Source organism: Thermobia domestica, chromosome 10, assembly GCF_964235325.1.
Source record: "Thermobia domestica chromosome 10, izTheDome1.hap1.1, whole genome shotgun sequence".
NCBI classification, from domain to species: domain Eukaryota; kingdom Metazoa; phylum Arthropoda; class Insecta; order Zygentoma; family Lepismatidae; genus Thermobia; species Thermobia domestica.
The window spans coordinates 121,173,343-121,186,694 of record NC_137463.1 but is presented as its reverse complement, the minus strand read 5'-3'; the positions used below and the strand labels follow the sequence as shown (position 1 = coordinate 121,186,694).

The 13,352-nt window shown below is 35.8% G+C and overlaps 1 protein-coding gene across 3 annotated transcripts in view; it reads right to left on the bottom strand.

Moving 5' to 3' along the window:
- Positions 1–905: 905 nt before the first annotated feature.
- The window catches only part of dia (diaphanous related formin 1), a 172,021-nt gene continuing 159,574 nt past the window's right edge, over positions 906–13,352 (bottom strand). For 2 of the 3 annotated variants that reach the window (XM_081728518.1, XM_081728516.1), the window contains exons 17-20: positions 10,090–10,330; positions 9,740–9,766; positions 8,128–8,209; positions 906–1,187 (exon numbers count right to left, since the gene is read on the bottom strand). In XM_081728518.1, the coding sequence (XP_081584644.1) occupies positions 1,169–1,187; positions 8,128–8,209; positions 9,740–9,766; positions 10,090–10,330 (369 nt within the window). In that variant the 3' untranslated portion in view covers positions 906–1,168. The remainder of the gene's footprint in view (positions 1,188–8,127; positions 8,210–9,739; positions 9,767–10,089; positions 10,331–13,352) is intronic. The other variant, XM_081728519.1, reaches the window with a different exon arrangement.

Genomic DNA, 13,352 nt, shown 5'->3' with positions numbered 1-13,352 from the left:
AAACAATATTCGGAATTTTTCTTCGATTGCAATTACATAACAATAATAACAACTACAAAAAATCACAAAATAAACATTTATAAACTTTAAAAAAAAAAAGTTGCTTTTGTAGTATAATCTTTTTGAGTAATGAATGGGGAATTTAGGTCTGAATATAATACGAATAATATACGGGAGTGAAACGTGATAACCCACAAATGTGTATTCATCAAGATTTTACAAACACTTACACTTTTGCGAACATTTTTTGTTTTTTGGTTTAAACCAGTTGGTTTTTTTGAAAAAACCAGCTGGTTTAAACCTTGGTTTAAACCATGGTTTAAACCACCTTGGTTTAAACCAGCCAACCCTGCTACTAACCATATGTTTTTTCTTAGTAAATCCGAATGGACTGGCTTGGTGGGGGCTCTTCGATTGCACGAGTAGTTTGACTATCCTTAAAAGCTAGAGAAACATTACAGTTCAGAGCTGCTCGTATCTTATTATTAAATTAACTCCCTAATATCTTAATAGTCCTGCCTCTACACACCTCTTTTTCTCAATACACACGAACTTTTTGATTTTATATTCTGAACGAAGTAGACGAAACAGATGGCTAGGGGTCTTTTTCTCTTCACGGAATAAAGTAACACCTTTAAGTTAAAAAGCAACTGGGTGATTAAGAATTTTTGAACATAGTACATTGACATAGTACAAAAAATGGGAAATCGACGAAACATTCATGGACAAACAATCACCATATAACATTCTATTTCAAACAATAAATTTTAAATATTTTAAACAAAGAAAAGATTTAAATGAAAAATTAATGAAAGTTATCCTTTTACAAACCCTTGAATTCATTTTTTCTCATCTAGATGAAATCTGACAAAGGTACTGGTTCCCTGAAATAATTACACCGTATAAAAGATTTACAAAGTTTTATTAATGTATTTCATTTACAAACCAAACTAATATATACATATTTATTTTGTACAATTATTTAATTTTATTTCGATGCGCTCATTATATTATTTTTTCTCATTAAGGCACTAGAATGCAGGTAGTCAGTTTTATTATTGTTTATTCAGGAATGAACCTTGTGATATGATGTTTCCAACTGTTTCGCTACGCTCGATACGGGATCCTTCACGTAAGAAGCAGCAAGGAATGGAAGCGCCAAAAGCATCTACGCAGCCATCAGCTCGCTGAAAAATAGGAATAAACATACAATAATATTTAAGTAAAATCAGGTATGCATTGAACCTATTGAAGAAACATCCAATATATTTCATTCCAGCGAATAATATTACACTTTCAAAACCCGATAATATTGCACTTGCAAAGTAACATAAGGAGCCTATTTAATACAAGGCTACGCATAAAGGGAAAACAAGAAGACAAAGTGTACGAGTCTCTATGAAAATACTGAGTGTTTCTAAATGATTATCGTGGTTTAAGTGTATCTTATCTTTTTATGCCATACAAAAATGATACATTTCTTAAAACGAAAGGTAACTCAGTTCTTACTTTGTAGGTGGTTTTTCGTATTTCCGCGACACTAGTTGTAAAGATGATGACGACTCCTGAGCATAAAGCCTTCTGTGTCTTTGGAATTCGCAAGATGTAATTCAGCAATTGGAGTGCAACGTGCTTTCCGACGGAAATATGGATGTGATTTCATATCGGATAAAAACATTCGGAGGTGGTACAAGCAATTTAAGAATACCTGTGCAAGGGGAAGAGCTCCTGAAGACATCGTGTATCAGATGAGCAAGTGGAACAAGTCACATCAAGTTTCATTCGGTCCCAGGAAATCTGTAAGTCGGACGAGTCAAGAATTAGCAATTCCAACCAAGACTGTTTGGAGGATGTTACAAAAGAATCTGCGTCTGCAACTGTTACAAGCCCTAAAGCCTGGAGATAATGTGGCCCGTGCAAATCCTGCGAAAAAGTGCTGGACATGACTCTTCTGCAATGGCCTCCAAGGTCTACCGATCTCACCTCTACGATTCGTTTTTTGTGGAAGTATGTGAAGAATTGTGTTTACGTGCCACTGCTACCTCCCGACCTCCTTGAATTGCAACGCAGGATTGTTGCAACAGTGAGAAGAAATTAAGTACAGACTAGATATGTGTCGTGCACAATGGCATGCACATTGAACCCTTGCAACATGAGACAAAAACTGAGTACTGTTCTTTAAATGTATGTTTTATTTCTGTATTTCATATGTAATAGAAAATACATTTAATTAAAACCTTATATCCATTTAGGAACATCCTGTATGATTTGAAATTCACATTCCATTTAAAAAGTTTTTAAATCTATTTAGTTCAATGAAACTTTAAGCTCATGTATAATTCGTAAAGGCATTCTTTTCATAATAAAAGTGAAATAATTAAATATAGACTGAGTAATTTTCTTATTAGCGGATTTCTGTGGCATTTGAAAATATTTCTATTGGTTAAAAATCAAAAACTGAAAATTGCCGAAATTAATTTTGAAAAGTAAAATTATTATAAATACTAAAATCAACAAATTAGTAATTTCATTCCATGCAGTTCTGAAGGCTTCTGTACAGGACAAGGCGAATATGTCACTTTTTTCCTTTTTCATTTCTGAAACCTACGAAAGAATTAAAACTAAACTGTTACATATGACGAATAGTATGCGGTGATGTAACTGAGAAAAGAAGTCATTATCGTTACTTTTTCAAGACAGCTATTTAATATTTCATGATGAGAGTTTTAAATAATTTTACAGGCAATATACAGTACAAAGGGAGATGGGAGAGGAGCAAAATCTCCTTAAATTGACTTCCAGATCTTTTATTTTTTTAAATGGGACTGGAGTCATGTAATACATGTTTTAATTCACTCAGAAATACGCTAATGAAGTGGAATTTACAATATCGTAATTTACGTTTAATGATACCCAATAACTTAAATTCATATATGTGTAATTCGTGAGAAATAATGTGCAAACCGTTACACGCTGTGTTGCTGTCTTTGCAGGCATATCTTGATGTTTGTATGACAGAATGTCATTGACAAGAAAGGAGAAGCAAGCCTGCTAGCTGGCCATAGCTCCACGGAAATTGCCAGTCTCTTCAATCAACAACATCCTGATCAAATGTGGCTTGCTTGCTTGTTCAGCTGGGTGTCTCTTTTTAGTAGCAAGGCTATGAGATGTGAACCTGCAGTTTAAGGTGGAACTTGAACCACCATTATACATTCAAATTTTAGGGCTCTCCCATAGGGAATCGAACCCGAACTCCGTGCATCTGTAATAAACTTATTTGTGCATTATTTTTGGTGGGCCCAGCTCAGACAATTTAATCTTTTTATTTTAAAGGCTGCTATTTTTCCGCACATAGTGTAACTAATCGTTGTACGTTCTTGCAACGGATATATCAGCAAAGAGGCAGACGAAGTAGCCGACGGCCTTGACCATCGACGGCAGCCAATCACAGTCCTACCTATGCTTACGTCACTTTGGTAGGTGGGATTCACGTGAGCAGCGGGGACAAAGAGGAAGCTGCGTGACGTAGCTGGCGTTCGGCGCCAAGACTCCTAACAACGGCCAGCACTTTACAACAGCTGCTGGAAACAATTCATAGAAAAGAGAATAAACATGCGGATCCAGTGTAAATTTTATGTATCTTGTGCATCTTCACCTTTTAATAACTTTAATGTAATTTCCTTGTCACGAAAGATAATGTAAGTATAAAATTATTCAAAATAGAGCACATATTCTATTCGTAATACGGTGTCAGATTGATTGTATGTTGCAGCCTCATGTTATTCCATAGTGTTGCGTATGGTGCAGAATATATTAATGCCAGCGAATTATTATTTTATGTTCTTTTTCAGTTCAAACGATGCTGAAGTTTCATTCTGTTCACAAGTCTACGGTTGTTGTTTGAATTTTTGCCTACGTGTGGTTAGCAGTGAAAGAAGCTATTACTCTAGTGATAACTTGTTTCGTCGTTAACGCTCGGGCGAAATATTCGATCAATGACTATTGGATCTTCATCCTATAGGGTAAACATCACACACCAAAGGCGCGCGCGTTAGCGACTAGATCAGCGGAGAAGCTACCTTGATCACAAATTAAGTCTCTGATAATGCTATCCAGAAGTTTCAAGTCTCAATACCTATGAAGAACGGGCCAAATTCGACCATCCATGCTCAACGACTGATGAGGGTATACATAACATTATGTTTTAGCTGTAATCGCCAAGAGACCACTAACAGCTATCCGATGACGCTTTCAAGAGCATCCTGTCCTTCAGAGCAGTGTACATAGGATCTAGTTTTGTGAATGGATGCTGAACAACAAGAGAGATTCCCAAATTACCTACAACATACTGTTTATGATCAGGCTGATTTCTCTCCTTCATGGGGAATCTACAATCAAAACTTACTGGTGTCCGGGCAATTCGCGGTATACAAATCTCTGTAAGGTGCAGACAGGAAAAAGTGATAGTATGGTGCAAAATCTGAAAAACTAATATTAGCAGCTCTATTTTTTTAAAAAATCAAAGAACCACACCGATACATTTCTCCGTTATTTTAAACCGCACTGATACATTTCCCGATTATTTTAAACAAGATAAAGCGCCATCCCACTGTGATGCCATTGTCAGGGCCTGACTCAATCACCAATTTCCCAGATGTTGGATTGGACGTCAAGGTCCAGTGATGGCTACAACGTTCACTTGATCCTACTTTCCTAATATCTAATCATGGGGATATTTGAAAGGAGTTGTGTATGTCGCGAAACTTCGTAATGCCACGCATGTGGGGCAACGAATAAGAGACGTATATGCAACTCTCACATCGAAGTATTGCATTACGTGCAAGAACAAACATTATCTGGAACACATTCTGCAATTTTAGAATGATCAGCGGTGCAGTGCTTCATCCACAAGTGCCGTACACAAGTTAAACAAACTGATAAATTATTGAGTACAACAAAACTTTTAATCTATCAATATTGAAAAATAGGCTTTACTTAAGCGAATTTGAGCGAATTCAAGTCCCAGAACACGTATCGGATACGCCAAGTTCCATTTAAAAACTCTGACCTGAATCAAATATGGCGGATACCACAATGGCAGATGAGTATCATCGGAAAAGTTTTCCCTTGCTTTCTATTACTCATTACTTAAAGATTTGCCAAAATGTGAATATATCCGCATTTTTTTTAAATGGCGGATAAAACGGGATGTAGGTGAAAAGAGAATAATTTTTGTGATTGTTCATTGAAGCAATATTAATTATAGACTCCCATTATTAAAGTGTGATAAACCTTTTCGGATAAATGTTTCGTTAAATCTTCCGTTTCTAATATTCTATAACAAAGATGAAGTATTAACGTTAAGTTAATTTTGAAGTGAAGTATTAACAAGATTTTAAGTTTGAAGTGGTTTATTCATCTTTCTCAACGGAACAGTTTATTTCCATTTTACCCCTGCGTTCTGAATAACCACACTCGTTACTTATGAGTACTGAAATAAAAAGCAAAATAGTCATGTGATCTGAAATTATTTGAGAGATACCGTATTACGATCTTGACAATTTTCTTGCCAGAAATCTGAATTTGAGACAGTTGTAAGTAAGCATGTAGTTTTCCACACTAGTATCGTAATTTGAGTCTGTATACATGTTACTGCACTTTATTTAGCATTGTTAACTTACAATCCGAAGGTGGTATATTTTAAGGTTTCATTTGAATGTGATTGGTTTCATATCATAAGATTCACGAACCCAGGAAATAGGATTTATACTAGAACTGCTATGTTAGAACCTTTTTTCGAAATCATAATAATTACAGAACAAACAAGCTGTAAATATCTGCTACCTCATTAATCTGCGGATGCAGATAAAGATATTGCGGATACCATATTTTATATTCATGCAAAACTCTACTCATTATCATACGAAAATCGACCCGAACTACACTATATTATACATACAGGGTGTCTCAAAGGTCCCTTGACATAGGGTAATACTTATTATTAGTTACAATAAAATGTAAGAGGGGAAACCGTCTCCAAATATAATATTTTCAATCTAAAGTGAAAGAATTTTTTAAATCGGACGAGCCATTTGGGCTGTACGCTCTTTATGCGCCCAGTATAAATTGAAAAGGCAACGTTGCCATAATAGAGGGGCTGGGGGAAAGCAGGGCGAGGCAGGAGGTGGATAAATTTTGTAAGAGTATCGTGAATGAGGCAATGTTTGAAATGGAGGCTGGCCATCGACACGTTAGCGTAAAAGACAGTAACTTCATTCACTTGAGTTGTGGATCTAGGTAAATGACAACGTTGTATTTTCATTTAACATTGGACGCATAAAGAGTGTATAGCCCAAATGACTCGTCCGATTAAAAAAAAAAAAAAAACCTTCACTTTAGATTGAAAACAGTATATTTGGAGACGGTTTCCCCTCTTACATTTTGTTGTAACTCTGATAATAACAGTTACCTATGTCAGGGGACTTTTGAGACACCCTGTGGACCATTTATCTTGTGCCATTTAGAAAAATATAACTTTATGTTGGGTTGGTAACACCGTTAACCGTTGTAGTATCACAAAGTACGATACACAATATCCCTGCCGATATTTCATAGTACAAAATTTCGACATATTGTATGGCTAAAAATCTCTGTTGGGAGATTTGCCCTCTGTCAATAGTCTACTAATAGCGCGCATGTACTGGAAGTTCGAGCGCACTGAGGCATCACAATTTCCGGCCGATCACGTATCTCAGAGGCCTGTCGTATCACTCACTACTGCTGAGTGGCTGTAATGGGTGGAGGAAAGTTCACAAATTAATCTCTCCCAGAAAGGTATCACTTTTACGTTAATCGTTCTATGGATTGTGTTCAACTGATATTATTATCAAGTACAGACCCCAATGTAGCCAGCAATATATCGGGATATAACAGCGGTTAAATGTGTGGTTCGCTTGTGCCATGAAAGTCGACTGTTTCTATCGTGAGCAACCTTCTGGAGCGAAGTGGTATGTAGATGCTGGACTTTAGCTTCCAGGTTGTCCTAGTCGGAGATGCCAAAAGCTCTATGAATTAATGTTAATTACTTCTAGGTGTTGCGATTTGTTATGAAAGCTGTTACCAACGCATAGGTGGACAGCTAAAGCAGCTTATGATTCGAACTATCTCTTTGCTACGGTGAAGTATGGAGGAGTCTCTGTTGTGCTGAAGGCCGCAATTTCCTGATATTCCGTATTACTGCCAGTGATTATGTGGATATGTTAGGAGACCATATGCATACTATTGTTCAAATGTTCTTTCTGGTCAATATGTAATTTTCCAGGATGACAATATCCCAATTCACACTGCTAGAGCTATTCAGGCGTGGTTTCATAAAGAACGGGATAAATTACAATGCTTCCACTGGCCAGCCTAATCCTCAGGTCTCAACATTATTGTACCCTTTTGGTCAGTGCTGGATCTCAGGTTCCGGAGCAGATATCTTTCTCCATCTTCGCTGATGGAACTGAATGCTGCACTGCATTATGAATGGTACTACAGTCTGCTGGAAACCATTCATGACTTATATGGCTCCATTCAACGACGTACCAAAGCTGTTCTGATCGCTAACGGTAGTTCCACAACGTATTAATCGGGTGAACTGCATTTTCTTTAGCGGTTTCTATTGTGAATTTTTCAGAATTTCTCCTTGATTTGGAAACTACAATGATGCCAGCTACTTTAGTTTTTAGATTTGTATTTTTTTAATGATTTTTTAAAAATAGCTCTTAAGAAATATTATGTGTATTTTATTGGAAAACGTTCTGATGGAAAACTATGATAACTTGTTTTTGTTATAAGCTTACAATCTGTATTATTTCCTTTTGTTCTCCCGAAACGGGGTGACACATTGAAAAAAATACCAAGATAAATGTTGCACAAGTTAGCGAAGTAGTAGTACGTTATCGAAACTGTTAAAACCACAAGTGCAATTTTAACAAAATTAATACGCTGATAACCAACTCAGCAATTTCGTTATTTACCATAATAATATACGAACAATTCTCAAGTTGTCTAAAGGAAGAATGATAGGATATATAACCGTTTAAACTGAGTTTAATATTTTTTAATTCTCGGATACTCACTCACCTTGGCAATTCTCGACTTGACAATGAATTTCCAACGAGCCCTGATCTTGATCTACTGCGATTTAGTTGAGCTCTTCTTTCAGCTAAAATAAAATATTTTGCTTAATTATAAGAAAAACATATTTTTGATAAATTAATTGAGTTAGTGCATCTACAGAAATACTCAAAGCTTGATCGCTATCACTAATCAACAACAGAATTCTAAATTATAGATTAGTAATTAAATCTAATTTTTCAAAACAAACTATCGCCTATATCTAATATGATGTTTATGGATTAAATTGTAGCTCTGGATTTCTTGTGGAAAATCAGAAAATTCAACTTAGCATTTTATAAATATGAAAATGTCACTTCATTATTTATTTTACTTTATTCTGTTCTACAACAAAGGCGTTATCAGAAACCACAACAAGTAGGTGTGGATCAAGGGCCGGTTATCCTTTAAGTTTTCATGACTATGTTAAAAGAAATGCGCTGCTTTTAGTAATTTTGCAAAAGTACGAATGATTTAAAGAATTATAAAGTGCTCACACACGCTCTACCACTGAGCCACCGTGTCCCACCGAACCAACTGAAACAACAATAAGTCTTAGTATAAGACATACAAGATGAAATAAATAGTTTTAATAAGAAAAGTGCGATATGATATATGAACTGGAAGTCTGTTGTCAAAACCACAATGCATGCTTCTGGTTTTCAGAAATGTAAGTAAATGAGCAGAACTGCAGTTAAAACAGATTAGCCCACGAGGAGGAGGAGGAGGAGGAGGAGGAGGAGGAGGAGGAGGAGGAGATGATGATGATGATGATGATGATGATGATGATGATGATGATGATGATGATGATGATGATGATGATGATGATGATGATGATGATGATGATGATGATGATGATGATGATGATGATGATGATGATGATGATGATGATGATGATGATGATGATGATGATGATGATGATGATGATGATGATGATGATGATGATGATGATGATGATGATGATGATGATGATGATGATGATGATGATGATGATGATGATGATGATGATGATGATGATGATGATGATGATGATGATGATGATGATGATGATGATGATGATGATGATGATGATGATGATGATGATGATTAGTAGTAGTAGTAGTAGTAGTAGTAGTAGTAGTAGTTTTTTTATTATTTGATGCCCATGGCAAGCTACGAAGATTTCTGAAAAACACGCTATACGGAGCACTATAAATATGTAATTTTGCATAGACGTAAAGAAAAGGTGCCTAATAATAACGTTTCATACAACGCATAATAATAACGAAAAGGTTTAATAATAACGTTTCTTAAATTATGCAAGATTGACTACTACGAAAGATTTAGCTATTGAAGGCATACTAGTGTACTACTTCTTATGATCATTCATGAAAGTAAACTGAAAAGAACTATAGATTTAAGATATATTATTATAAGATACAACACTCATAAAACAGAAACAAGCATCATAATTATAAGATTACACACAGTACATCCTAAATTAATAAATTATCAAAGTACTACTAGTTGCAGTATAAAATGAAAGCCACAACCAATTTTCTTGCATCTTTTCTAAAAGACTATAGTATTGTTGACTTACACCACAAGGTGAAGTTCTCCATCTCATCTATTGCAAAGCATGAAAAATGAAATGAGAGTTTTCAGTTGGCACAGACATAAAATACAATTTACAAGAATAGATAAATGAAAAGAGCAACCGATACTCAAGAGATCATTTGCAACATAAAAAGATTGGGAAGTTTGAAAATTCGCGTAATGCGAGTACAAGAGATGTAAAACTAGTATTTCTGTAAGAAAATTACTACAATGCTGCAGTATTAATGCACCAATACTAGTACAGAATAGATTACTTTTAGGTTGATTTTCCGCATATAATAAAGAAATAAATACAAGTTTTATGATCTTAATCCATAAGAATACTACACGAACCTCCAGCTGCGCGTGGCGCCCTCTTTCTTCTCTGCTCCCTAGTAAAGGCTGATCCTGTCTGTAGCGCCTCCAGTAGACTGTCCATCACACCTTCCTGATCGTCGTCTGCATTCATGTCAATCAATGCTTTCTTTCGAGCCATTCGTTCAGCACGCTCCTGTTCTGCTTTTTCACGAGCCTCTTTCGCCCGTTTCACTTTTTCTTCTGTTTCGCGAAGTTTTACGTTATCTTTATAAGCTTGCTACAAGATTCAAACAAAAAAAATATTTAATACAACATAGCACGATCCTCTCTCACATCAATTTTGCTTTCTAATGAACATTTCCAGTAATTATTTTAAGAGACAAGATAAATACAATTTGAAACCTGTATTTAGACAAGCAAAATGATAGAAAATGTATTACCATTATCTTCATGAATACACGTTTCTCTACTAAATATCTAAAATCGTACATTTTGAGAACACAGAAGGCTAATCGGGTTATTCCAACAGTTTCAAAATGCATTTACTCTATGAAAAGCCGTGCCACCTTCACCGTTTATGGACTATCAGCATCAGTAACTATTGCCCGACATCGGGATTTCCATTGCAACGAACTACAGTGGATTCATAACAATTCCATCTCATCCTCAACTATTAAGTTTTTCATAGACCTATAAGGATACATTGTAGATGTTGTTTTAACAGTCTAAATACGCAGAAATCCATTAGCTGGCACAACAGCTGTTTTACAGGAATGTCATGGAAGGGAATAATATAATTTCCGCTTCCTATTCCATGCCATGATAAAATCGGAAGGATTGTATGGCTAGGAACCTTGTTCTTGTTGTCTCTATATAAACGAGGGATGAACTGGGCCATGTTGATTCCTGTAAGTAAATAGCATTCACCTCCACGTTCTTTTCCCATCTTATATACACTTCACAGGTTCCCCTTGTGACAGTATCCGGGGACAACCATATTACCTGCAGAAAACTTTCTTGACACTGTCGGTATAACTCGAATGTAACTTGCAGAGGTGTTACAGCATGTAATTGTCTGAATATTGGCACTGCGCGTGAGATAAATATACATTTCGTCCAATGGAACAACTGTCTTACATTTTGACATTGCAAATGTCATTCGCATAGTTTGCATTAGTTTCTTTACGTTCAGCAGTATGGCGTGGGTGGAGGCTGTGAACTTGGTCCTTGTGCACACACCACAGGCCAAAACGGTGACGAATCATGCACCTGACAGTTAACTGCGCCAGAGTTAATCTCTGCGCGAAGTCACATTGGAGTGGTGGATTATCATGGTTTGCCAGTTGACGAATTTCACGAAGCACCTCACGCGAATTTTAGCTCATAATCTCTCGAACGGACTGCTGAAGGCGAATGTTTTTGCATGGGCCCCGTTTTTATTTACTGACCACTACTTTGATGTCGTTAGGTTTAGTCCTTTTAATGATTAAACGATCTTCCAGACATGAAAAATATGCATGGAAGAAAGGCCATGATGTACCATTCCCAATAACGACTAATTTTCGGCAGCATGTCAATAACCAAAATGGTATTCCAGATCTTGCAAGCAAAGACATCACATGATAATGATTATGGTTCCACGACTCTGGCTCAGGTGGCAGCAGCGATTCCAAATCGGTCGGATATAAACCGATCAACCTTTTAGTAATTGTATTGGAGTTTATAGTCTCTTTTAGTAAGGGGACTATATGGCGCGTGGACCTACACCTTAATTTCAGATCCAAACCACAAGTTCCAACCAGGAATCGAGCCAGGGTTTACCACGCTGAAGGGAGTACGCTAACCATATAGTCACAAAGGAGCTCTGTAATACCCGAGAAATAAACACATCCTTAGAAAGGAACAACACACACGGTCTGTAGTCCTTTTTGCCATAGGGGCTTTGCTTTTTCCTTCTTTCTTCATAAACAGGTAACTTTCTTGGGAAATACCGGAAATTGGTTATTTATGACCTATCTTTCCGGCTAAAGATTCTAAAATAAATAAATACATAAACAGCAATTTTAAGTCTTAAGTTAGATTCGGGGCGGCTAAGAATTGATTTTCAAAGTGGCACTTCTCTGCTGGAAGATTACATTTGATTTAAACTTCTCACTGAGCCAAACAATAAGTTTATTATAAAAAGTATTATCGTGTATCGGTTTCACAAACTGCCCATTTTGGCTTCATCAGACACTATCTGATAAAGATAGTATTTAATGAAGCGAAAGTAGATAGTTGGCAAAACTGTTACATGTTAATATTTTTTACAATAAACGTATTGTTTTACTCAGTGAGTAGTTTAAGTCAAATGTAAATCTACAGAAAGCAAAGCTTATACAATGGAAAACATTACAGTTCTTATTATTATAACCACTTTGTGATTTTTATGAAAGGAGTGTCGCAGCGATTAGCCATGTCGACTATTGCACTATTAATTGTTATAAAGTAGTAAAATTGTATTAAACAAAAATAGTTTGCTGTAAAGTTGTCGTGGTTACAAAAGGCATACAGCCCGAAATCTCCTATGTTAAACAATATGGTTATACAGTTAAATTACTGTGAATATGAAAAGTAGTGACGCCAAGAATGTCCACATTTACTAAAATTTGTATCCAAAATAAACAAACAAACAAATAATAATAATAATAATAATAATAATAATAATAATAATAATAATAATAAAAAAAACACTTGTATTAAATTAGAGTTCGAGACAGTTCTTTCCATCCTGACGCCATCTTACCATTCTTCAACATTACAGTTGGAATATTATGTAATGTAACACAACAATACTAACAATGAAAAGGTATGAATTTGATATTATCATAGACAACTACTTACAAAGTACGTCTCCTTTTATATATTACATACTTTCCAGGGACGTGTAGTGCGTATTACCGCTGTTACCGGCGGTAACGGTAAAAATATTACAGTTTTTCGTTATTTTCATATATCTTCAAATTTCATTATCGACATGGGATGATGTTTACATTTTCCTTTTTATTCTCTTTCTTTCTTTCTTTCTTTTCTTTTCTTTTTTTTTTTTTAAAAAAAGTTTGATAGCCTATGCTTCATTTACATTGTGAACGAATGCAACATGCCAACACCAAATAGGAGCAGCTGTTGTTGATACCGCAGATTTCAGAGGTAACGCGAACCCCGATATCGTTCGTTCACTCCAGAAGCACCTTTTTGCGTGCCAGCCAGAAGCATCCTGCGCGCTCGTATTTGGACTTTCGGAATAGCCCTTATGTTAC